General features: G+C 42.0%; 2 protein-coding genes across 3 annotated transcripts; both read left to right on the top strand.

The window, feature by feature from the left end:
• Positions 1-550: 550 nt before the first annotated feature.
• Positions 551-8,298, top strand: LOC311508094 (annexin A1-like). Its single transcript, XM_084572734.1, has 12 exons — positions 551-965; positions 1,072-1,162; positions 1,431-1,536; positions 1,721-1,815; positions 2,695-2,808; positions 3,509-3,599; positions 3,855-3,991; positions 4,487-4,580; positions 5,150-5,245; positions 6,499-6,557; positions 7,816-7,938; positions 8,081-8,298. The coding sequence occupies exons 2-12, from the start codon at positions 1,094-1,096 to the stop codon at positions 8,135-8,137; spliced, it is 1,041 nt and encodes a 346-aa protein (XP_084428860.1). The 5' UTR covers positions 551-965; positions 1,072-1,093; the 3' UTR covers positions 8,138-8,298.
• An 8,976-nt stretch (positions 8,299-17,274) lies between these two features.
• slc30a5 (solute carrier family 30 member 5) lies at positions 17,275-26,404 on the top strand. Of its 2 annotated transcripts, XM_084572664.1 has the most exons (17): positions 17,275-18,167; positions 18,254-18,436; positions 18,864-18,986; positions 19,092-19,158; positions 19,309-19,394; positions 19,509-19,596; positions 20,247-20,334; positions 20,433-20,509; positions 20,609-20,779; positions 21,450-21,738; positions 21,872-22,080; positions 23,089-23,246; positions 23,332-23,461; positions 24,696-24,960; positions 25,047-25,273; positions 25,791-25,919; positions 26,138-26,404. In XM_084572664.1, exons 2-17 carry the CDS (start codon positions 18,366-18,368, stop codon positions 26,306-26,308), a joined length of 2,349 nt encoding a protein of 782 aa, XP_084428790.1. In that variant the 5' UTR covers positions 17,275-18,167; positions 18,254-18,365; the 3' UTR covers positions 26,309-26,404. The 2 variants fall into 2 exon arrangements, with proteins under 2 accessions (XP_084428790.1, XP_084428789.1); XM_084572663.1 differs by having other exon boundaries at positions 17,275-18,436.
• Positions 26,405-26,590: the final 186 nt, after the last annotated feature.

Genomic DNA, 26,590 nt, shown 5'->3' with positions numbered 1-26,590 from the left:
TCAACAGTCCTCAGGTGCACAGACTTCTTCCACTTTTAGTTCAACTTACCATTTTTACGAGCATACACTTTATAAATAGAAGAAGCCATAGTAGTTATCTTCAGTTTATTGTCAATATATTAATAATGTCAAACATGTTTCTATGCCGTTATATTGTAATGGTTTGGAAGATATTAGTGTCACCTCCACCTACCACTGACTTTGTTCATATACTTCAGTGTGGGGTCATGTCTGATGTCTCAGTTATTGATTTGCAGATTTCACTCACTTTCCTTACACTGACACTGGCTCTGTAATCCATTGTATGACTTTCCAATAAAGTTTAAAATCATTTAATGACATTTGTAACGTGTATAATTTAACAATTTTGGCTGATTCTTCCCCACTGCGGTTTTTCATCTAACTCATCTTAGATTTATCAAAGCTTCAGAGAAACTTTGACAGAATACTGGGCACAAATTCCAGAAATTCATTTAGCTTTGTAACTCTGCTCATATTAATTCATTCTATGGGTGTTACTTTAAATTTACGAATTCAGCATTGCACTCTTAACAAAATGAATGCAGCAGTACTGATGATTTACAGTTTAGCACCCTGCACACAGAGAAACATGTGGAACATCAGGTTCAGTCTTTGTGTAAAAGTACCTTTTGGTCTCAGGTGAGTGTTTTTCGTCTGTGTGCGCGAATAATGACAGAATGCGTGATTAAAGGGTGAAACAATGACATATTTGCAACACAAGTCTGAACAGAAGAGTTGCCCAACCAGTCAGAGGTCTCTGTCACCTGGGAGGAATGTTGTCTCCAAAAGGTGGCAGGTGATTGGCTGATTGCCTTCAGGTGAAAAGAAAACTGCTAGAAGACCGTGCCCACAGAGACGGGTGGAGACACTGCAGAGTGAGCTAAGGACTGCAACTGACCTCTGACAGCTACACACCGGAGTGTGAGGAGTCTCGAGTACAGCAGGTGAGTTATACACGCTTAAATATGAAAACAAATAAACTGGGAATATATTTACTTGAATCACCGCAACACTGTTTTGCTTATGCCTTCTTCTCTTTTCTGTCTACAGCTGGTTTTAACCTAAAGTAAAGATGTCCGTCTTTAAGAAGTTCTTCGGAAATATCATCCGTGACAAAGACCCCCAAGATGACTCTGTCACAGTGAGTATCCGGTCACTTACAGTAGCAACAACCAGTCGTGAGGGGAATACAACTGCAGTTCCAGTTCTGATGAGAACCAGTTGGTCTGCTCAAGCATTTGAATTGCACGTGATTTCACTGGTTATCAGACTGTTGTTTGTAGCTCTGTTAGAACTGGTGACATTGTTTGACATCACCCCGTCCTTCCTCATGATGAAAGTAGCAAGCAAAGTGAATGTGATTGTGGCAGGCAGAGTTTGCAAAGCGTCTGTACGTCTCACTGTTTCAGGTGAAGGGTAAGCAGACACCTAAGTATTATGGAACAGTCACTCCCTACCCTAACTTCAATGCCAGCAGTGACGCTTCAGTCCTTCAGAGTGCCATTGAAAGTAAAGGTATGTTTGCTCTCTCATGTTAACTTAAAAATGACCTCAAGTTTGTTTGGTTAGGTTGTTTCAAATATGTTTGAAGATGGTTCGTCTGTGACTGCTCCGTTCATCATTTTAGCACGCAAGACTCTGGAAAGGGTTATGTTATGCTTCAAAGAAATTAATGGAATGCACAACTTGTCTCCCATAGGAGTGGATGAGGATGTGATCATCGCAGTCCTGGTGAAGAGAAACAACGAGCAGAGGCAGAAGATCAAGGCAGTTTACGAAGCGTCCACTGGGGAGGTGAGCATTTAACCCATCCATTTATTAATACAGAGAGCAGAGAGCAGCCATGCAAGGGGCAAGGGAGTCATTTAGGTAATTTGCTCAAGGGACTTCACTCGATTTGGTCTTCAAACCTGTGACTTAATGGTACAAAGCTCTAAGAACTGGCACACATCTCCCCTGTCAATCTAGCTAATGTTATTTTACAACTTTACAAACACAGCCGTCATAGATCTCTGCCTTGGCGTCACCTACCCATTGCAGATCCAATCAACCTCCACCTCCATGACCATTTCAGAATGAGTCAGGAGTAAGGTGCACTGTCCGCTGGTACTGCCAAAATGGCCGCCACCAGAGCTCCCACACTGAGCTTCAAAACCGCTCTTCAGGAATCCTATCCTATCCTATATCCTCAACAATGGTGACGTTGCTGAGGGATTTGTCAACCTTCGAATGTATTCCATTGTTGTACTTGGTGAAATTTAAAAACACTTTGTGTGGGCATTAATAACTTTACATGTCAACAAGTTTTAAAAATTGGTTGGTAATCTCTTCCTTTCTTCAACATAGCCAAGATAACTCAGGACAGCAGTCAACTATTAAGGCTTATAGATAGTATACTTAAAGTAGCATCTACTTCATTAATGATTTTACGGCTCTTTCCCACGCTGCAGTTAGTCCACATCTCTTAGAAAAGCATTTCACAAAAATAAACCAGAAGCCTGCATGACATATCTGACCAGATGTTTGTTGTTTCATGCGTGTGGTGATGATAGTGACAAACGGAATTTAAATGTAATGTCTAATAAAAACTCTAATAATTTCCACTTACTGCCACGACTACAGTGTAGAGTATGATTCTCATGCGGCCATGTGGCTAATCCCTGTGTGTTGCAGAAACTGGAAAAAGATCTGAAGAAGGCTCTCACTTCAGATTTAGAGGACGTCTCTCTGGCTCTGCTCATGCCCCCGGCTCACTTTGATGCCTACTTGATCAGGAAAGCCACACGGGTAAATATAACAAGTTTATGCACTAAATGTAATGTCATGTGAACAATATGGGCTGTCCAGTTTCGATAAATGTTTATTTAAAATGCATTCATTTTATTTTGATTTATTGCATTGAACATGTTTCTTGGCTTAATAAGAAAATGTTTCTGTATTTATATGCAAATTATCATTTCTGGAGGAAAAAGAAAACTAGGAAAAATTATTGAAATAAAAGTTGACATTTGAGCTGTCATTGTGCAGGAGTTCTTTTTGTGCAGCTGGTAGATATACTTAAACCTTTTTGTAGTCCAGCCACACATGAATCTATGATTACTGAGTAGAAGATAGCAATTAATTGCTTTCTGAAAAAGCACCATAGTGTTTATGATACCCAGATTGAGTCTTCCAAACTGAGGATCAAAACCTGCTATGTCTATGTTCTCCTTTGACTTAGATGTTGTGGATTAAAAATAAAGAATAAATTAAATAAATTAAAAAATGTAGTTGGAATTTTCAAGTCTTTCTGTTCATAGTTTATCCATATATTGTTATACGTGGTGCAATCTAGCACAAGGGACCGAAGGAACACTTCACAAAAACACATTTAAAACCGGCTGAAATGAACCTGGAGCAGTATCTGTCATTTGTTTGGCGAGGTCAGCTCTATGGATAATGACTCTAAACAGATGTCATCACTTGGATATTCGCTCTGCTCCTACAGCGTCTGGGCACAGATGAGGCAGTCCTGGTGGAGGTTCTGGCAACGAGATCAAACCAAGAGATTCGAGAGCTCAAGAGGGTCTTCAAAGCAGGTTTAACACAACCACTCTGTTATTTGTTGTTTCGCATGCTCTAAGTTCTTGAAAGGTTTTCACACTCTAATGACATCTTAGGCACGTAGCAGAAAGTGTCTCCAGTGGAACAACACTAAATTCCTAGATACTGGCACAATGAAATAGTCATGCTGCCTTTAACAGCTATTATTACAGTAGCTATTGCGGTCTTTTGCATCATTACAAGGTTGCGCGGCCTGTTATCTTTGCTCTAAAATGCCTTTCCTTCCTCAGAGTACCAAAAAGACCTGGAGGAAGTCATTAAAGACGAGACCAGTGGTGACTTCACCGAGGCTCTTCTGTCCATGCTGAAAGCAAATAAAGATGAGAGCACTGAAGTGGACACGGCTCTTGCTCGAAAGGATGCAGAGGTAAAATCTGATTTAAACTTTTAGGCCGTAATTATTAAATGATATCACTGTCAACAAATCCCATAAAAAGATCTTTTCTGATATATGGCAGTAAGCCACAGGCGTGGGGATACAAATCACAAGCCACAGTTGTATAGATTAATTTCCACAAGAAAAGCACAATCATTTCATCAGGGAGAATTTTAGCAGACTGTCTCGCACACAAATTGTTTGTGTGGGAAAGTTGGTCTAGAGTCAATCCTTTGGGAACTGACTGTGCTCTGGCAAAGATCCGTCGGTCATATCAAATCATTTGGCTGAATAACAGAGGCACGGGTCTAACTGGTTATAGGGATATCCAAATGCACGCAGAGTGATGAGAATTAAGTCTTTATTCACCAGGCTAGGAGAATACATGGCAGCAGGAAATAATAATAACAAAATAGTGTGTGTGTTTGTGTGTGTGTCCATAATAATGAAGGAAAATGTCACACATTGTTACTCTTGTTCCTGTAGACTCTGTTTGAGGCCGGCAAGGACTCAAAGGAAGTCAGCGTGTCCACGTTCATCAACATCCTGACCACAAGGAGCGGCCCGCAGCTTTCTAAGAGTGAGTGCTGGAAATGTGTGAATTATTCAGCTGACTCATCGGAGACATTCATTTCAAAGTGAGCACACGCCTGGTTAGACAGGTGGAACCGCACTCGTCCAGGTAATAGCGGGGACGCACCCAGCAGTGCCGGAACAAAAGATTGTTTTCAAATCATTTTTAGTTAATCTTCATTACATGGAACTTGCAGACCTCGGACGAGGCAGTGCATTCTGTTAAGTGTATATTTTGACAGAGGTACATTTAACGTGATGATGCTTTGCATGACCATTGCTTTATGTTAGGCACTACTGCTACTACTTCCGTGACAAGTGTACCAAGAAGAAAAATAAGTCTGTAAATAGAAACACTGACTTGCATTTCCAGTATGAAAACCTGCATGAGAAACACCTAACAACCAGATGTCTGCCCATTTAGAGCTGCTATGCACAGACACTGCTTTCTAGCTTGCTCTTATTCTTCTTTCACTTTTCTCTCCAACTGAATGTTTACTAGGTCATGTACACAGTCTAGATGTGTATGTCTACAGGTCAGTTCAGCTACAGCCTGTTTGTCTTTTCACCTGCTAGCGTTCCAGAATTACGCCGCCGTCAGTGACGTCACATTACCTAACGCCCTGAAAATGGAGCTGGATGGGGACATTGAAGACTGTCTCATTGACATTGGTAAGTTGACATCATCTTATCATTCCTAATGTAATATCATTTGGTGTCAGATGAAATATTTCCCCTTCAGGACTGTCCTAATGTTCAGTTTATGTTGAAACGGCGTCAGAGAGGTGGTACTTTAACTATGTGATCATTGTGGAGGATGTAGTTTGTGATGCTGTTAAACTGTTAAACTTTAGCCTAGCCCTCTGAGTGAATGAGGTTGTCAAAATAATAGAAACGTGTCGGTACAACACAATATAGCTTAACAGTACTACACAGCCTCTAAAATGAAAACCCAGTTGAATCAACAGCTCTCTCAGTTATTTAAAACAAATGCTGAATGCCATAACCTTCATTAAGATGAGATTTAGTGCATGACTGTTATATCACAATGCATTCATCTCCACTAGTGTGTCTAATGAACTGGCAAGTGAGTGGATCATTACTGAGAGCTGCTAGAGTATGTATACACAGACTGACTGGCTGGACAGATAGACTCACTGATGAGCGCTGATATGCCGAGGAACCAATGTTAGCTCAGAAAAAGGCTACAGAAACAAAGTGTCAAACCAAAAAACGTAAATTAAAATCATTTTGCCATTTAGTTCCAGCTGCAACATGTGGTATCCAGAAAGAAAACAGCAGAAAGAGGCCATCCAAAAAAGATTGGAAAACAACTTGAATGCACAGATGTAACTGCAAATTCATTCAAAGGGATTTTGCTGACCTTTTGGATATATGTTAAATGTCACCACTTCATAATTGAATGCTATTTTTGAACCCTAATTTCTGTGAAGTTTTGTCGTAATTATTGTGTGAATTCCTGATTCATGGCCATAAATGTGTTCACACTGAGCACCAAATGCTAATCCATTCATCACTCAATCCAAGTTATCATTTGAGCCAAATGTTGAGAAATTCCAGCAAAGCACTGCTGCAGAACATATTGCGTTAACAAGACTGACAACTCAGAAACATAACACCTCTGGCCAAAGATTGCTGTCAGGGTCGGGGCGTTACAAATAAATTCCAGCTGAATAAGTTCAAATGAAGGGAAGTGTATGAGAGAGCAGGTTGGAGGGACACTATCTGCACAAATACAAACCTCTCTGCCATGCCTCGCACACCTTCAGCTCAGGGAGCATTTCAAGCTTTTTATGGACTACTTTAGCATGAGCGTAGATGAGCTGTCTGACAAAGCTGCATCTCGACTCTGAATGATGTGTTCAGTTTGTGACTGGGTGTTTATGTCCCTCTTTGATGTCCAGTGAAATGTGCCTGGAACACACCGGCTTTCTTCGCCGAGAAGCTCCATCTGGCTATGAAGGTGAGTATAAATATGTCTGCTGCTCCTCCACACCATATGTCTGTGTGACTACCATAATATGTGTGGGAGAGGGACGGATTTTTCCACAGTGATTCTCTGCTGAGAAACGTTTATTTCCATCGTTCAAATAAATATACATAGGACAGCCAAATGTGCTATGCTGGAGATGTGTTTTGATCCAACTCTGCAAGCAGATTGAGAATAAGTCCTTCTTAGTCTGTGAAAATAGTACAATGTCTTCCATACTTCTAGGTGCGCTATACAGTCCAAATAAATAACTTATGTCATCAGTTTGTCTAAGCTTAGGCCTGAAACTTTTTATAAACAGAGGTCTGTGGTACAAACGGAAGATGCAGACTCACAGGGATGTGAGCATTTTTAGATGGATCTAATGACATAAGCAGGGATGTCCTGATCAGTTTCGGAATATGGCGAAGTACCTGATCAAGGCGTTTTAAAAATGCAATCAGACCAAGCACGTAGCCAAACCCGATCAATTGTATCTCTATTACGGCCGCCGTAATCCAAATCCAAATGTGGAAGAACCCGACTAAACATGTCTGCTGTGTAGAACTGAGAAGAGATTTCTGTTGTATAGTTTTATAATACAGATCTAAGCAGAACTGGGATTAAGTATTCGTGTGACAGTGTGAAGGTTCAAGTTAATCTATACACCACTATTATAAAGATATTTAAGCTTGTTAAAAACCATACAGATCATCAAGAGCCAATATACTTTTTGTTTCCTTACTGTCATTTTATTTGCACAGAAGACTCTGAGGCTGTTTTGTGGTGAAATAAAACTCTTTAAGAAAAAGCATTGAGGCAGGCGATTTTTATCTTAATGTTACATCAGATTGATTTTGAAGTTGATTGCACGTGGTATATCAGGAAAGGTAAGAAAGGCCTTTGTAAAGCACCAGGAGAGGAAATTTTACTTGCAGCACATGCAAAAAACTAAATGTATTAGTCGAAATAAATAATGTATATAAATTTGTGTCTTTTCATTCAAATGCCTGCTTTGGCATTTAGTTGAAGTAGTATACACATTAACTTATATACTGCAATCACATGCAGATAAGCTAGTAGGCTAAATGGTTTTATGTTTACCACCGTAAACATTCTGCCATGGGAAAAATATTGCTGAACTATATAGGAATGGTACATACAAAGCACTTAACTGGACAGTGTGTAGAAGGGAGGTGATGTGTTTGGTCTTGTGCTTCCCATTCATCGAGGCTCTGCTCTGTTCTCACAGGGCCACGGGACATGTGAGGACACACTGATCAGGATACTGGTGAGCCGCTCTGAGGTTGACCTGAAGAAGATCGTGGAGGAATACCGGGCCATGTATGACTCAAGCCTGCAGGAGGACATACTGGTAAAAATAAACATGTTCCCTAGTCATAATAATCCCAAATGGCTGCCATCACGTGTTGTTTTTAACTAATTAATTAATGACACAAATGACTGAATATTTATTACCAGAATATTACATCTGACCCTTTCTTTGTGTTTTACAGAATGACACAAAGGGACATTATCAGCAGGTCCTGCTTGGATTGTGTGGAGCTCACTGATATTCCGTTCTTACTGCTTTATGTTGGGAATGGAGGCCAACTGATACACTAGATTCAGTGGAAATCTAAATAATAATTAGGAACAGTGTAACAAATCTGTCTTATTGTGCTGATGTTACAATAAAACTGTTATCAAAGCAGCAACGACAAAAGCATATCGTGCCTTCTTTCCGAAAAAACACATTTCTTTCAGTTTTTTCTCTATTTATCCATCCATTACTGGGATGACATTGGGTGAGAGCTGGGGTACGCCCTGGACAGGTCACTAGTCTATCACAGACAAATAACCATTCACACTCACAATGACCTACAACCAATATAGAATCTCCTATTAAGATTTAATGTTCAAGTCATGTTTATTGTCACTTCCACAATGTATTAATAAAAAAACATGCAGAGGTGTGGAATAAGCATGTCTTTGGAGCAGGGAGAGAAATAAACAGACGGCTACAGACCTCGATACTAGTAGTGTAAAACCCGGATCTTTTGAGGGATTCGGATCAGTCTGAGTCACTCATTGATATGAGCCGGGTTTTGGGAGTTGAGTCACTTGACCCAAAATGGCCCGATTGGGAAAGAAAGTGTTTCCAGTACATTCACTCGAGACATAATAAAGCATAGTAAACACCTAATAAAGGATTAAAGGATATTTTATTTTCTTATGGTCTAAAATGTATGTGGAGTGGATGCAGAGGCTATTAATTCACTCACAACGTTAGGTTGCGTTTCTCCGCCGACCGAGTGAATGGCTGGTTAAGCTGAGACTCATGAGTAGCAGATCCTCAGAGGACGAGTAGCGGATGGTGCCGTTTATTGATTATACATCAATCAAATGTGGCAGGACTCACCTGAGCCGGTTCAATAGACGTCTAGATTCATGACTCTTAGTCTTCTTTGGTGGCCGGTTCAATGAGCCGGATCCCGAATCTTTTTTTTACACCACTAGCCGTCGCATGTTGGTCCCTGCCCCGCAGCAGCAGCAGTCGCCTTAAGACACCTTGATCTTCCTGTAGACGCTGGTCCTGAGTACACGCTGCCAAGAAGGAAGGAGGACGATACAGTGGAGAGGCTGAGCTTGAGGAAGCTAGGAGAGGTGCTGCGGAGAGCTGGGATGGAGGCGGGGCCAGCTATGATGTTGTGAGCTTATCCAGCATGTTGCCAAGACAAACTCCAGTTTACCTCGCTGCTTCTCCCTGGTGCTCGATGCTGCAATGTCATCTACACATCCTCAAGGTAAGTGATCCAGTTATTACAATGAGCATTCGCTGCAGGAGCATACCTACAGCCAGGAAGCCGGGCTGAGCACATATCGATGCAACATAAAGGTAAGCTTCACGATCAGAGAAAAAGGAGGGATGTTGAACAATTTCATAATTGACGAGAGAGGCTTAGAGGTGTTTTACGTGAAAGTTACAAAAGGTAGACGATTGTGCCATGCTACTTATTGGGCGCGTTGGCATTCATGGGTCCCCGGCCTTGCCCATGTATGTCAAGGCTGCCGTAGCACAATGCAACAATCCGCTACCCGAAAGCTTACGCTACTCGACACGTATTTATACACCTCTGATGAAAGCTTCGTCTGACTTATGGTGCACACTTGACTTTTTTTCTCTGGTCATGTCCACGTCTCAGACTTGGATTATTAACTTGCCAGACACCGTTTTAAGGTGTCCAGTTGATAGATTTGACGCGGTTTTAGCTCGATATGTGCTTCATTTGCAGCTTGGAATTATGGGTAACTGCTCAAAGAATGCTGCGCACGGGTGTTGTTTAGAATTCTCATATCCATATCTGTAAAATATATTCAGATATGTCAGTTGGACTCTATTTACTTTTCCAATTTCCTGTGGAGATGGCCGTCCTGCATATTGCCTGATGTGTCCCTCTCAAGTTTCCGTAGCTAGCTGCTCCTTCCGGTTTGCCATCGTCCGCTCTCCAATGCCTTTGAGGCGTTGGCGAGGAAAGTTAGCTGCTGCGCTATTTAGGGGTGTTCTCTGTAAATTCAGCCATTTATTTAATAAATTTGTATGTAAAGCGATTAGGTGTTCTGCCGTCGCGTTACCCAGTCGTTTTGTGTAGTTTATGAGCACTGATGTGAGTGAGGCTAAAGTAGCTAATGCTAATGCAAAACTCTTATATTGTATTTCAGGAGCAGCGGTACAGAAAGAACGACCCGAGGACCCTGTATATCTCTGTGGCTTCTGCAGGTATGTCTTTTGCTTTGTTAAATGTTTTAGATTTTCGCCGTCTCCGTTTAGTTTTCCCACTACAGTACATGCATTTGTGTTTTTGTTTTTTCCCGTAGCCGCCAGGTGTCACTGTGTGTTTGTTTCGCCCACGGGTTGAGATGTGTTACTAATTAGAATGAATGGGCTTTCCAGACATTTTTATCATTCACAAATAGCTCTCAAAGTTCACCTTGAGCTGAATATGCAATGTAAAGTCAAAAATGTGTTTTGGTGCTACAGTATTTTTTTCTTTTTATTTACAAGTCAATTAATGAAATTAGAATGTGCTTTGAGGCTTTGCTTAGGGAGCAGAGGTACAGACAGAGCAATTTGAAGACAATGCATTTGTCTATGTCTTCTGCAGGCAAATAAACGCTGGAAAACCACCCTTTGGCTCCCGTCTTCCACTACGCCCTCATCCCATCCGTCACACAGGTGCCGTGACCCTTTGGATCCTCGGATCAGCTCGATGCTGTGCTGCTGCTGCCGCCGTCTACGTCTCAAAATCGCCACCTGCTCAGGTTTATCGAAGACTGTTTACGAGGGTGCAGTGTTTGTGATTGTTTAGCCTTAGCTAGCTGATGACCTTGGAGTCATTTTGTGGCGCTTGTTATTTTGAGCTTTGGATTTGGCTTTTGTGATCCACATGATTCATTTACACGACACAAGGTCATCAGTGTTTGTTAGCGGCAGAAAGGACTAGCTCAAGACAGTGTATGTGCCCGTGTCTTGTGCAGGCAAATAAATGCTGGAAAACCACCCCTTGGATCGTGTCTTCCTCTATGCCCCTCACCACATCCGCTACACCGTGTGCTCAACGGCATTTCTTCTAATGTCAGATGCCGCAGTGTTTCGCTTTAGTGTTAGCCATTAACGTGAGCCATCCACGCTGTTTAATTTGATCATGTCTTGTTGTAACATCACGTCTCCTCACGTGGTATGGAACCCTACCCACGCTGACGAGAACGCTCGGTCTCCAAGGGCAAACTACCTGCTCCAGGGTATTGGCCGAGGACCTGAAGATCGGCGGTTCGAACCCCGGCTGGGGCAAAGCTGGAGAGGCGCTTCAAAGGTTGAGAGGAAGCTTTGTTCGGCCAAAACACCTGCAGAGCACAACTCGGTAAAGGTGTTGAGGAGGGCATAGCCTACTACTGGTGCCGACTGCACGTAATCTATGTTGTGTTTTAAGACAGATGCATTAAAAAGAATCCAGGAGATGTCAGTAAGCAGGCTTTTCCACAACTTTATTGTCAGCAGTTATTATTTATTCAAACATGTTTGCACTGAGTGGATATATATAAACAAATAATAATAATCAAATAAAGAAATGACAAGGACGCCAGGTGCACTGCATCGTCTACCGTCACGTGCTGGTCCCTGCCCCGCAGCAGCAGCCGCAGGAGCCGCCTTAGGACGTCGCCGCCGCCGCCTTCCTGTAGATGCTGGTCCTGGGTAGACGCTGCCAAGAAGGAAGGAGGACGATACAGTGGAGAGGCTGAGCATGAGGAGGCTGGCAGGGGTGCTGCGGAGAGCTGGGATGGAAGCGGGGCCAGCTATGATGTTGTGAGCTTATCCAGCATGTTGCCAAGACAAACTCCAGTTTACCTCGCTGCTTCTCCCTGGTGCTCGATGCTGCAATGTCATCTACACATCCTCAAGGTAAGTGATCCAGTTATTACAATGAGCATTCGCTGCAGGAGCATACCTATAGCCAGAAGGCCGGGCTGAGCACCTACCGATGCAACATAAAGGTAAGCTTCACGATCAGAGAAAAGGGAGGGATGTTGAACAATTTCATAATTGATGAGAGAGGCTTAGAGGTGTTTTACGTGAAAGTTGCAAAAGGTAGACGATTGTGCCATGCTACTTATTGGGCATATACTTTATTGGGGTTGACGGCGTCGCTGGGATCTCGCGGGCATCTCACGGTCGTCTATGGCTCCTCAGACGTCCGTAGCACAATGCAACAATCCGCTACCCGAAAGCTTACGCTACTCGACACGTATTTATACACCTCTAACGAAAGCTTCGTCTGACTTATGGTGCACACTTGACTTTTTTTCTCTGGTCATGTCCACGTCTCAGACTTGGATTATTAACTTGCCAGACACCGTTTTAAGGTGTCCAGTTGATAGATTTGACGCGGTTTTAGCTCGATATGTGCTTCATTTGCAGCTTGGAATTATGGGTAACTGCTCAAAGAATGCTGCGCACGGGTGTTGTTTAGAATTCTCATATCCATATCTGTAAAATATATTCAGATATGTCAGTTGGACTCTATTTACTTTTCCAATTTCCTGTGGAGATGGCCGTCCTGCATATTGCCTGATGTGTCCCTCTCAAGTTTCCGTAGCTAGCTGCTCCTTCCGGTTTGCCATCGTCCGCTCTCCAATGCCTTTGAGGCGTTGGCGAGGAAAGTTAGCTGCTGCGCTATTTAGGGGTGTTCTCTGTAAATTCAGCCATTTATTTAATAAATTTGTATGTAAAGCGATTAGGTGTTCTGCCGTCGCCTTACCCAGTCGTTTCGTGTAGTTTATGAGCACTGATGTGAGTTTTCTGGAGGGTTGGAGTCGTTTTCAGCGCAGCGCGGTTTATGTCACCTGGCTAAAGTAGCTAATGCTAATGCAAACTCTTATTTTGTATTTGGAAAGTCATGTGGTCTGATGAGTCCAGATTTACCCTGTTCCAGAGTGATGGTGGCATCAGGGTGAGAAGAGAGGCAGATGAAGTGATGCACCCATCATGCCTTGTGTCTACTGTACAAGCCTGTGGGGGCAGTGCTATGATCTGGGGTTGCTGCAGTTGCTCAGGTCTAGGTTCAGCAACATGTGTCCAAAGAATCAGCTGACTACCTGAATATACTGAATGACCAGGTCATTCCATCAATGGATTTTGTTCATTCATCAGGCTCAAATTGTGAAAGAGTGCTTCAGGGAGCATGAGACATCATTTTCACATATGGATCAGCCACCACAGAGTCCAGACATTAACCCCATTGAGAATCTTTGGGATGTGCTGGAGAAGGCTTTGCACAGTGATCAGACTCTCCCAACATCAATACAGGATCTTGGTGAAAAATTAATGCAACACTGGATGGAAATAAATCTGGTGACACTGCAGAAGCTTATTGAAACAATGCCACAGCGAATGCCACAGGAAATGTTTTTGGACAAGTGGGGGGAAGCCAAAGCACCAGGAAAGAATCGAGGCATTACAAAGAAAACCCAGGCAATACTATAAGAGTCACTTAAGGCCTTCCACACGTTTAGCTGAGGGCTACACCGTAAGCATGAGCTTGGTGGCTTGAGGAGGCTGAGACCTCCACCTGCAGCCGTAGTGGGCTGATCATCTGGCTGTTGGGTTTGACAGGCCAGAGTCAGCTGAGAAGGTTGGACCTTCCAGCCCAACCCCCACAGTATTAGTGAGTGTTAGGAATGGCTCCTATTTAAAAACTCCCACTGGTAACTTGATGATGTCGTTGTGATGTCATGATGACATCATCAAGAACAAGAACAAAGGTGACTAAAAGCCAGACCCTTTATGGGCATCTCCACTTGTCATAGGTATCTTAGCATTAGTCAGTGGATAACCTCAGATATCTGTGATCTATGACAACACTACAGTTTGATTTTAGAGTTTAATTTTAAACCAGCCGAAGTTATCTGAACTGGAGATGGCACTGTGAGGTCATGACCTTAACCGAATGTGGACACGAGATCATGACGTGAGCGTCCGACACCATGGGGTCATGACCTCTGGAGCGTGTGACATTATGAGGTCATGACTTCAAGAGCAGGTGATATTATGGACGCCATGATTGTGGATCATGTAACATTATGGAGGTCACATCCTCAGCAGAATGTGACATCCTTATGTTTCCCTCCATAAATGGTGGGTTACACCCTGTACCATGGGGCGCCGTAAGTAAAGTTTTGCACCTTAAAATGAACACTCAATTTTTCCCACATTTAGCTCCAAAACCATTAAAAAAGGAGCTGTGATTTTTTCACACTTTTATATCACATTTAGGTATTGTTCTGGGTTTATAGAGACATTGCAATCTAGATGTTGGTGTGGTTGCTTTATGAGTATCACATACAAAGTATCCATCAAATGAATAGACCTGTACATTCTGTCAATGCAGAATTGTATTTTGTAATTTATTGCATATTTTTCAAATGAAATAGTCCCTTCTATATATGTGCATTTACCTCTTGTAAAACCTGTAGTGTTGCCACACTTTAGATTTATAGTTCGCTGGTGTGTGTGTATTTGTTCTGCCAACACGGCACTGCCCACCCTCAGACTTCCCATCAGTCCGCTTGAACTGAAGAAGCTGCTCGGATGAGTGGTGAAACGTCTTCTCAAAAACTCCACAAGTCCAGTTGTCTTTTTTAAAACGCTTTTTGGATATACCATGACCTGGATGACTGAGAACCTTCACAGTCAGTCTCAACAAACGGTTCCATATCTGAGGCTGTTTGTGCATTTCTTTTTTTTTCCCCTTTTTTTTTTTCCCACCTGTTTCTGTCATGGACAGTTTCCGTAGTGTAGTGGTTATCACGTTCGCCTCACACGCGAAAGGTCCCCGGTTCGAAACCGGGCGGAAACAGTATTACGTTTTTCCTCGACTTAATATGCCAGCAGAGAGACCTTCACACTAAAATGACTCTAGACTGCATTGTTTCCACAAGAAGCAACTAACAAAACTGCGTCCAACATCTCAGAATGCCAGCTGCAGAGAACGCAAGCACACTTGTTTGAGAAGGAGCAGACACACACAGGCACAACTCACTACTCAGCAGGTTGAATTTAACTAAATTTAGACTAAATGTTCTATGTGTAGTCTGAATGCCACAGCTGAAGACGTGATTATGAATGTACATTTTCATTTCCTCTCTGAAACGGGTTCACTAAAAGTGTAGCAAGATTGTCAATGCCTTATTATAATTACATGTCATATTATTTGTCCTTATTTGTCTTCAACAATCCCCTTTATTCACATCTTCTCAGGTGTGGCCAACCAGGCTAATTAAGCACATGCAGCACCCAAAGACAACCAGACATGCACAACCAATGATCTCTTCTTCGCTTCGGTTTGACGTCATTTCCGGCTGCTGAGCGCCGTACTCCTCGTTAGTATAGTGGACAGTATCTCCGCCTGTCACGCGGAAGACCGGGGTTCGATTCCCCGACGGGGAGGTTTGCGTTTTTGTCCATTTGCTCTTCACAAACAAATGCAGGATCCCACGCACGACCTTTACCTTCTATGGTTTGGTCCCAAAATGGTTAAGTTGTAAAGAGTCAGTTGTTGAGCACAGGAGTCAAAGTTGTTATTCACAACCTGCACATGTTCATCTGTCACAGGAAAAGGCCTCTAGAGCGTATTTCTCAAGATTGGCTAGAGTTTTGCTGAAGGCTGATGTCACCATTATTGAGAATTCAGACTGTCAACAGGTAAACTGAAATGAAAAACAAATGACAGCAGTTTAATTTTTCTGTGTTTTGGAACTAATGTTTGGACTGTACCAGTCAGCCACTGGCACATTATGTATGTGGCACATGTATGATTGCAATCATAGCATGATTGCAATAGCATGGAGGAGGGCAACTGTTCAATGATAAACGTACCAGACTCAAACTGTAGCCTCCAAGTTAACCTCTATGTGAGAGTAACGTCCAACTTTACAACAGAAATAAACTAAAATGTTTCCAACCTGGTACAAAAACAGTTTTGGTCTCTAGAGCTTATTTCTCAAAATTAATAAATAGTGGAGTGTTGCTGAACTGAAGCTGATGTTACCATTATTGAGAGTTGAAATGAAATACAAACTTTTTCATTTTTCTGTGTTTTTATAACCAATGTTTGGACTGTACCAGTCAGCCACAAGCGCGTTACGTATATAGCACACGAATGATTGCAATAATTTATTGAATACCCTATATGCGTACTCAATTTACCATCAAAACTAATGAAAGAACTACTAAACACATCAGTATGAACCTGACCAATATATAAGTCACCTGTTAATTATAACCCTGTCAAATTTATCAAAGATTAATGTTCTGCAGAATTAAGGGCATGGCTTCTCAGGTAGCTAGCCGTCTTTAGCCTCAGCTCCACTCACACTCCACCTCTTTGACCATTTCTGAATCAGCTACCACCGGTTGTCTTAAAAAAAAAAAAAGTAATGTATGATGAAAACTTAAGTACATCTAACTTAAAATCTTGAAATTTCTAGTTTTAGTTCAGTACTCTAAATGCCAAGTTGATTCCACTTTTTTTTTACTGGTACTATTTGTCCAGTGTAGTCGTACAGTTTGTTTGTAAGTTTGGAATCAGTGGGTCACATGACATGGATGCCGTTGAGAAAACTACTGAGTTCATTCATTCATTCATTCATTCATTCATTCATTCATCTTCTCTTCCCACTTAGTCCAGTTAAGGGTCGCGGGGAACTACTGAGTTTATCATGAAAAAGTAATAATAATAATTCTGATTTGTCCATAAAAACGTTCATATCCGGAGTGAATGTCTGTTACACATTTATGTTTGATGTTTGTGACAACATGTTCAATGTCTTACTGTGTGGAGAGAGTGACTTTGAAAAGTTTGAAAGTGCTGTTTTCTCAGAGATATTGAGATGTTGAATTTAAAAGCTCTGGAGCAAAATCTGTTGCGGGTAAGTAGGGGTCTGTATTCTATTCCTAGTTTTAATTTGGGTTCACATGGAATTTGTGGGTTCACTGAAATCTTTAGGCAGGTGTTGTGAAATCACACTGAGTTTCAGAGTAATAATCCAAATGTATGTGGCCCACAATGTACCCCTGAAAGTTATGAAGCTGCTGCTTAAGGGGCCTTTTGCTTAAGCTAACAGCTTGTTCTGTTAGCTTAAGCTAAGCATTTGGGGACAACCTTAACCAATCCAGCTCAAGAAATTGTTTTTGGAAGACTTCAAAAGTGTACTTGAACTCCTTGGGATATGCAAGGTCCACTGTATATGTTGGGCATGTCAGTCCCAACTTTATGGCGTTAAACTTTATGGTCGAATGGTAATTTACAATTTATTTTGGTTCTCAAAGCCTCAGCCACTGTTGCTTCTGTAAATGATGCCTTTCAATAAATACTGATGAATGATGAACTCAGATCAAAATGGAAGCATTAAACGCTTAGTAGGAAACATCTCCTTCTGCAGCGGATTCGAACCCGGGACCTTTTTGCTGTGAGGCATCAGTGCTAACCACCTGGTTATGCCAAACAAATGAAAGTAATATAACAAAACTAGGCCTGTTTGTTTGTTGTTTTCCATATCTCTGTTTTTGACTAGTTTCCATATGGAAAACAACAAACAAACGGAATAACTATCTTCTCTCCTAAAATATGTTACCAAAACTACACAGGGGCACCAGCCAATAACCCTAGTGTGTATAAACAAAGGATTACATTATAATGGGGTGTCCCATCACTGGTTAACGCACAACGTCGAACTGCGCAGGCGCACTGCTTACGAATACACGCAAGTGACGTGGAGCGTTCTCCGTGTCCGGAAGTGATGGGGTTTTAAGGACAGCTCAGATGTTTTGCTCTATGATTCCGGTCTTTTGCTTTTATTTTTGTCAGCTCATCCGAAATTTTGTGAATTATCCTACTCCAACTGATCGCCCAAATATGTTTATATAAGGTGTAACTTACACAGAGGCTGCGAGGCAGCTGGAAACTGGATAAAATTGTACTGGCATGACAATTTACTCGCTAGTAAGCTAACAGGCTAAAGAGGGCTACCAGCTGCCTGAGGGTTTAGGTTTGTGTACAGTTTAGTTTAGCAACTATTTAAGTCAGAACGGGAGGATGAATGAGAGGCTGAGGAAATCTGTTTGTATTCTCCAGTGGTAAATGGGCTTCGGGTTCATTCCAGTATTTCGGTAACAGTGATGTAAAGGATATTGGGAAGATAAATACTGTCACTGGACTTAAACTAGTCGATTTTGTGGTCTCAAAAATGGAGGATAAATATAGCAGCAACGTACTCTCAGGGAGCAAACTGGGCATGGTGGAAGTGCCCGATTCCAGGTATATCTCTGTTTTTGACTAGTTTCATGTTTTCATGTTTGTGTTCGTAGTCAGTGATCAGTAAAATCAGTTCCCTGAAGATGTAGCCCAGCTCTTACAGTCTGATGATATATAATTATGGCAGTGGCTGGAACCTTGTTACAGCTTCCTTTTTTTTTCATTGTTGAGCAATCTGCTTTGTATTCAGTCTACAAAATGTCCACATTAATGGAAAAACGTCCATCACCACAGTATCTAAGGATAGGTCTTTCAGTTGCTTTTTGAGTCAGTCTGTGAAAGCTAAAATGAGTCCGTTTATATGATAACTATATATACAATGAGCAATAGTTGTTAATAACTTTTGGTTGTTTATTAATACTTTCATCACTAATCTGTGAACAGTGCAATGACTAATATATATTGTATTTTTTGTCCTTTCCATTTGCAGGTTAACCAGGTACATAGTTTTACTGATCGTCTCGAAGGTTCTCAAGGCTCTTGGGATCTTTGAGTCGTACGATATCCTCAAAGTTGTTCACATAGTTCAGTTCATCTTCATATTAAAATTAGGGTAAGCACTCCTGATCTTATTAGTTTGATTTTATCTGTCCTAGTTCATTTGTATATTTGAATTTGTGGATGTGACAACATGGTAATCGTTTTCTTTTGTTTTTAGGAGTGCTGTTATTCTGCTGTTCTTTCAAAAACCCTTTTCATCTGGAAAAGGAATCTCAAAAAGACAGGTTTGTTAGATTGCCTCCTCTTCAGCTGCAGCTTAGCTTTCTTACAGTAGAGACACCACTCTCGCCTGTGGACTAAAATATGAATCTCTGCATTCTATGAACATCAACCTGTAATAATGATTAATTTGTTTTATTCTGTTTCTTTTGTAGTGGATTAAATTACTAAAACACGCTATTTTCAGCTGTGTCATATCCCTCCTGGGCTTCTTCGGTTTAACCCTCTGTGGACCCCTAAGGTAAAATGATATATAGTATATATAATATAGCTTGAACTGTATTTGAGAAGATCTGCATGCTTTTTGCCGTGAGTGTTCAGGACCTAATTAAAACCTGGCTCATGTCTTTCACAGGACACTATTACTTTTTGAGCACAGTGATGTGGTGGTCATTGCCCTCCTTGGTGTCTTGTTCACAAACTCAGGAGGAGGACCATCCAAGGTAGGAGGCAACACATTCAGCTCGTTTGAAATCAGAAAGTGTTTTACAAGGCAATATTCGTTCACGTTTTGTAGTGTTTTGCTGCTTTAACATAAAATACATAGCTTTTGGTTACAGTATGCAAACTACTATTTATCTTATTGGAAGTTATAATGCTACTCATCAACCGACTTGAGTGAAGAGGTCAGAATCAGAATACTTTATGAATCCTTCAAGGAAATTGTTTAAAGATAAGGTTCCACTGGGTCTCGAACCCAGGACCTTCTGCGTGTAAAGCAGACGTGATAACCACTACACTATGGAACCATATGATGGTCTGGGGAAAGGGTGAATTCACTGAAGCCTGACTGGTCAAAACTGGTCACAGAGTCACACAGGCTGTTAAGATACTCACAGGTGATCCAAACTGATATAAAAGAGGATAAAAGGTGAACTATGAAATGATTGTCCGTGGTAAACACCCATAATTCTGACGTTTTGGGTGCGATTGCTGTCGGTTTAACGTCCAAATAAAGTGGCTAAGATAGTCTGGATGAATCCAATACTTCTTTACAACATGTTATACCATTATTGTGTATCGCATCCGTTAGATATAACACTGTGGTAGTTGTTTGTAATATGCATTTCTGTTTATCTGTGACTCTTTGCAGACCAGAGGTGCTGCTTTCTTCATCATCGCTGTGATCTGCCTCCTCCTCTTTGACAATGATGATCTCATGGCAAAGATGGCAGAGCACCGTATCCTTTGATCCTGTTTCATCTGCATTCACTGTTCAGTGACTTGATCATATGGCTCTCTTCTGTACTGTGTTTTTCTTGACTTGACCTTTGACCAGCTGAAGGACATCATGACAGTGCCCTCACTCATTTCCTCTACACTGCCATTTCCTTTTTAGGCGTTGCAGATCACAAAGTAAGCAAAGTCCATAACCTGCTCTAAAATGCTATGTTTATGTATCTTTGTACTGGCTTTCCTCATTAAAAATAATTCCTCCCTTTGTCTTCTCATCAGGGTGGTGTCGTGCTACTGGTGGTCTCCCTATGTCTAAAGGTAGGCTTCCACACGGCCTCCAGGAAGTTGTCAGTGGAAATAGGCGGTGCTAAGCGTCTCTATGCACTTGACAACTTGGTGTCTGCCATGGTGCTGCTGCCCTGGGTCATAGTGCTCTCGGCCACCACAGAAGTAAGTGCACGGATCACATGTGACAAAATGAGAAATCTTTTCCATGCATGTTGTCTTATGGAGAATGGTAGCTTCACAACACTCTCAAACACGTGAAAACATTCATGTTAAGCAAAAAAAATTAATGACGCAGTGGTTTTCATACTTTAGCCTGCCTGAATTTATTTAGTATCCTTAAGAAAATATTCCAAAATATAAATCCATGAAGGTCTCAGCCCTGTCACGTAAGTTTTTTGTGTTGGAGGTCCAACCTATAGATGGCAATGCCCATCTTGATCCATCCAACACTTATCAAGATGTCTTGACAACAAATCATCCGATATCCATGACATGTGTCTCTATAATCTCCAAAGAATAGCTCCAGGTTATTGTAGTAACCTGTTGAATTTACCTGTAGTGCTTCCTTATGCTTAAAATATCTTGTGGTGCACACAAACCGGACTATATTTAGTTTTCAATTGCTTTAGATATTCAGTTTTATCACTGGCTGAATTTCACTGACCTGTGCACTGAAACCCCCTCCCTTTATTGAATAAGAAATATCTAAATAACATCCAGATTAGCCATCGGATTTCCAGAAAATACTTATGCCTCCAATCAAATGAGAGCTTTTAACAGTATGATAAGTATTTAACTTCTCTGATTGTTTTTCACCCGTTCTCAACCCCAGAGCAAAGTCGAATCGTGGTCGTCCCTCATCCTGCCTTTTGCCATGATCATCTTCTCCGTCGTAATCCTGGAGTTTTACGTCGAGGCCATCTGCAGCGCAAAGATGGAAACGCCGAGGTGCGCCCGTTACGGCGCCATCGCCCTCTTCCTCAGCGCGCTGCTGCTGGCTAACTTCTGGACTCACCCGCTGACCGACCAGCTGCGATCCATGAGCAAACCCCCCCAGCAGGTCAGCACAGAGCATGTGCTCTCTGGTGGGGTGCTAGTTAGCGCCGTCTTCTTCATCATGTGTAAGTAAGAGCAAGACCAGGACGGTCAGGATCAACAAATGAGAATTTAAAAATAACGTTCATTACACTGGAATTACATCAGATCAACCTTAATTTGTCTCGTCCTCCTACTCTCTCTTATCTCTCCCTGTAGCATCCAGTATTCTTGCATCTCCGTCAAAGAAAGGTCAGAAGGGGACCTTGGTGGGTTACTCGCCTGAAGGGACACCTCTGTACAATTTCATGGGTGACGCCCTGCAGCACACGTCACAGTCCCTTCCGAGATTCATCAAAGATTCACTGAAACAGATCCTGGAAGAGTACGACTCCAGACAGATCTTCTACTTCCTGTGTCTTAATCTGGTACGTACTGTGTCAGGTCGACTCAGCAGTTACACTCAAAACTGGCAGCAGTAATTTTAAGTTTCTTATTTTGGAATTTCAAAATAGAAGAATACAAGAAAAACATAAAAATCTGGTGCACAAAGTCTTATAACGTCAGTTATATAATAGGGATTGAGAACTTATGTTACGAGCCAGCTCTGCTGCGGGAAGAGGGAAGCAAAACAAAGAGATTAGTAAAATACAATGAAACTAAACACATAGGCCAAGTCCTTTTCTAAAACAAAAGTCTCAAAAGAAAAACCTTACTCCATACCCAAATCCAAAACACAACAGTAAACAACACCCTGAACATAAATGTGTCTATACAAAGAATTAATATTGAGAGTGGAAAGTGTAAAAATGCCAGGCCCAGGTCTTAGGCCATAGGTAGAGTACTTACTGCTGGCAGTGTTCTTAAACAGGCACGTTGCAAATGATTAAGTTAATGCTTAAGCAACAGAAAGTTCAGAGCTCAACACACAAGTACTAGGGTAAACTGCTTACACCAAATCACACCAAGTTACCACGTATGACATCAGTGTGATATTTAAATAGATGCTGCCTCTGACTGGATGGAACCGCACCAGTCAGCCTTAGATGCAGACAGGATCCAGGACTAATTACAGGTTATGAACCATTGAAGAGGCATGGCGAAGCTTAGCCAATCACAGATGAGGGGATATATCTGTACAGAGAACTACTAACACAAATAATGAAAAGAGTTACAAAGGCAAGGGCCGTAACACTTGATAATGTATGTATTGAAGGGACATGGCCCGCAAAAGTGCTTCTGCTCCTTTACGCTGATTAGTGTGGCTTATGGTGGAAAAAGACATTCCAAACTTGAAAGTATAAAGACTTGCTGTTGTTATTATTACGGTGTATTTTCTGGATCTTTTTCAGGCTTGAGACTTGTCTGTAGAGTCGGTTGCGACTCTGCATATCTCGTTGTTATTTTGTTATGAATTGTTGCTCTGCATTTTTCAGGCTTTCACCTTCGTGGAGCTGTTTTATGGTGTCTGGACCAACAGCCTGGGACTAATCTCTGATGGCTTCCACATGCTGTTCGACTGCTCCGCTTTGGTCCTGGGCCTGTTCGCTGCCCTCATGACTCGCTGGAAAGCCACCAGGATCTTCTCCTACGGGTAAAGTCCGTCATGAACTTGGAATGATAAAACCTTTCAGGTTCAGCTGGGCGCTTTAAAGTAACTCTTTTGCGTTGCTTTGCAGGTACGGTCGCGTTGAAATACTCTCTGGTTTCATTAACGGCCTGTTCCTGATGGTCATCGCTTTCTTCGTCTTCATGGAGTCAGTCACTCGTTTATTGGATCCTCCGAACATAAACACAGATATGCTGACTGTGAGTACATGGAAACACGTTGTGAACAGACTCCATTAATCATCCTGTGTCATTTAATATTTGTGTGAGTGTTTTTTCCCCCCCATATATTTTTGCTCTGCACATTGTGTACATAAAGAAATGGTCTGCAGTTCTCCATGTCCTTAAATGTAAAATAAGGACACTGTAAACAGCTTAAAGGAAGACTCAACCAGTGAGTCAGTGCGAATGTTTTATATGGCTTTGGAAGAGCTTCGTCCAGCTTTTACGTCACTCTTATCTTGGTTTACAAATGTTCTCTGGTAAATTTGAAACAGCATAACCAGACAGAGAGGGTCCAGTGGAAAGATGCTGTCATCTTTATTTAGCATTATTCTAACTTTAGCAACTTAGAAGTCAGGACGTCCCAACCTCTGCTGCAACAATTTGGACCATTCTTTTTTGTAATCTCCCTCTCTCAGTCAAAGTCATCCAGTCAAATTATACATAGTGAACCTAATCACTAGAGAGAAGCCCTTTAAGATCTGTCGCTATCTGAAAACACTGCTTACGTAATCCACAGAGGAAAAGTAAACTCGAAGGAAGAGCAAGCAAATCACCAGGTGCCATACTTTCATAAATCCTGTCAAACAGCCCGGGATATCTGGCAGACATTTTCAGGAAAAGTTCAGCTCCAACATCATGATAAAATCCGCTGTAGAATATAAAATGAATGTCGTTCTTTAGCCAGATTTCTGGTTGTGAATCAGATCTGGACGGTAGGTATAGTGTAGATCGCTGTAGCCGCACGTGCAACGCAGACCGCAGCACCATCTACTCTGATGTCTTCAGTAAAAGTAATTGTTGTTCAGCATTTATTAACCTCATCTCCAACGTAAGTTGCACAGTATGAAGTGTGTGAAGTACACAGAGTAACTCAACTGAGCTGACTTTGTTGGCAACCGTTTTAGCAGCATAATTACAAACCAGTATAGACACACCAGCTCACAGGTATAAATGCTTTCACCAACGCAGACCCCTACATTGTAGTATCTATGTAGATGCTTTGCAGGAGTTTTAACCAAGCTTCAGCCTCATCAAAATTATTTCCTTAATATTTTTGAAGATTTAGTAGATTTTACAGCCATGTAATGTTGAGCTCTGGAACAGGATTTTCACATTAATACTTGATATATTTTGGACATTGACCAATATCGGTAGTTTAAAGTTCTTTTGTGAAGCTTGAACTCACGGTCCTCCTTATTGTCCTGTCCAGCCGGTGTCTGTTGGAGGCCTGCTGGTCAACCTGGTGGGCATCTGCGCTTTCAGTCACGCCCACTCCCATGGCAGCAAAAGCTGCTCATCACACGACCACGGCCACTCACACCACGGCCACTCCCACAGCGAGCACGGCCACGGAGGTCACGGACACTCTCATGGTGGACACGGGCACGGCAGTCACGGGCACGGCAGTCACGGGCACGGCGGTCACGGCCACTCCCACGGCTCAGGAAGTGGAGGAATGAATGCCAACATGAGAGGTATGTACTGTATTTAAGTCAGTCCACAGACTGTAGACAGAAAGTTAGAGCCAGATAAAACCCTGATAATTATTCTTTTCTTCCAGGAGTTTTTCTCCACGTCCTGGCTGACACTTTGGGCAGCGTTGGCGTCATCATCTCCACCATCCTCATCCGTCAGTTTGGTTGGCTGATCGCTGACCCCATTTGCTCGCTTTTCATCGCCACCCTCATTTTTCTCAGTGTCATCCCTCTGCTGAAGGACGCCTGCGAGGTTCTCCTCCTACGAACTCCCCCGGAGCACGAAAAGGACCTGAACAGTGCACTGGAAAAGGTGAGGAGTCACTCCAGATTTCTGTATCTGTTACTGGCTTATACAGACGCTGGATCTTATTTTTCGCTTAATTTGAGTGAATGGTGTCAGATGTTCTGCTGTCATGGTATGAGTACATTTGATATTAGTACAAGTGATGCTTTTTACCTCCATTAGTGGTGTTTTGTGTATTGACAATATGACAGATGAAAAAAATCTGGAGGAAAGTCCATGGACTAAGAAACAGTTTTCCACTTTTTGATGCGCATCCCCAATATTATCAAAGGGACTGCAAATAATTGAATTAAGAACATAATTGTGTAGGTTTGATAGTATTTCCACAGCATATCTTGACCATATAAGGTAAATTTCTCTTATTCTGTCATATTTCAGCCCAATTCACTGGAAATTGGCATGAAATAAACCTCTTGAAATGGAGGCACAGATCACTTCCATCAAAATGAGGCAGCTCATTCAAGAAAGACTCATTCACTCAACCAGTCTGTCATGTTACATTACAATTTTCCTGTTGTTCCAGATCGAGAAGATTGAAGGGGTTTTGTCGTACAGAGACCCTCACTTCTGGAGGCATTCAGCCAACGTAATTGCCGGGACCATCCACCTCCAGATCATGTCAGATGTGGTGGAGCAGAGGATCATACAGCAGGTTGAAGACTCATATAGATGTTTCACTGTAGGCACTATCTGAAGGAACCAAGCATTTGTCTGGTTGCCACGGATCATTGAGGTTTTAACAGACAGATAGAACATTTTTAGGATGTGTGAAACTTTCTGCTGGGTTGTGAGGTCTGACAGCATGAACAGACAGTTGGCTCTGACCGACTGATCGATTAACGCATGTACTGTAACTCTCCTCCTGTGTAGGTGACGGCCATCTTGAAAGACGCTGGGGTGAATAATCTGTCGGTGCAGGTGGAGAAGGAGGCGTACTTCCAGCACATGTCGGGACTCAGCACCGGATTTCATGAAGTTCTGGCAATGACCCAACAGATGGAGTCCATGAAGTACCTGAACGACGGGACGCGTATTATGTAACATTCATCAAGTGGGACCAAAAAAATGAAGGCTCGCTTTTTTTTTTAATGTACAGTGTAAGTATATGGCTTGAATAAATCTGAATATATTGGTTTACTTTCTGGCAGCTGCTGTTTATTTTGTGGAGAGTGCTGATGTGTCACTATTTTACAAATTTCATTACTTTCCCTCTAAGAATACATGTTAGACAATTCGACTAGTCTGTACAACCCCTACTGTATACCTGCTGGGCAACATTAAAATCATGTATTTCTAGTATCTGAAGTCAGTGAAAAGAAAAAA

This window comes from Chelon labrosus (genome assembly GCF_963514085.1).
Source record: "Chelon labrosus genome assembly, chromosome: 22".
NCBI classification, from domain to species: domain Eukaryota; kingdom Metazoa; phylum Chordata; class Actinopteri; order Mugiliformes; family Mugilidae; genus Chelon; species Chelon labrosus.
The sequence above is the reverse complement of the archived record's forward strand: the minus strand, read 5'-3'. Positions and strand labels throughout refer to the sequence as shown.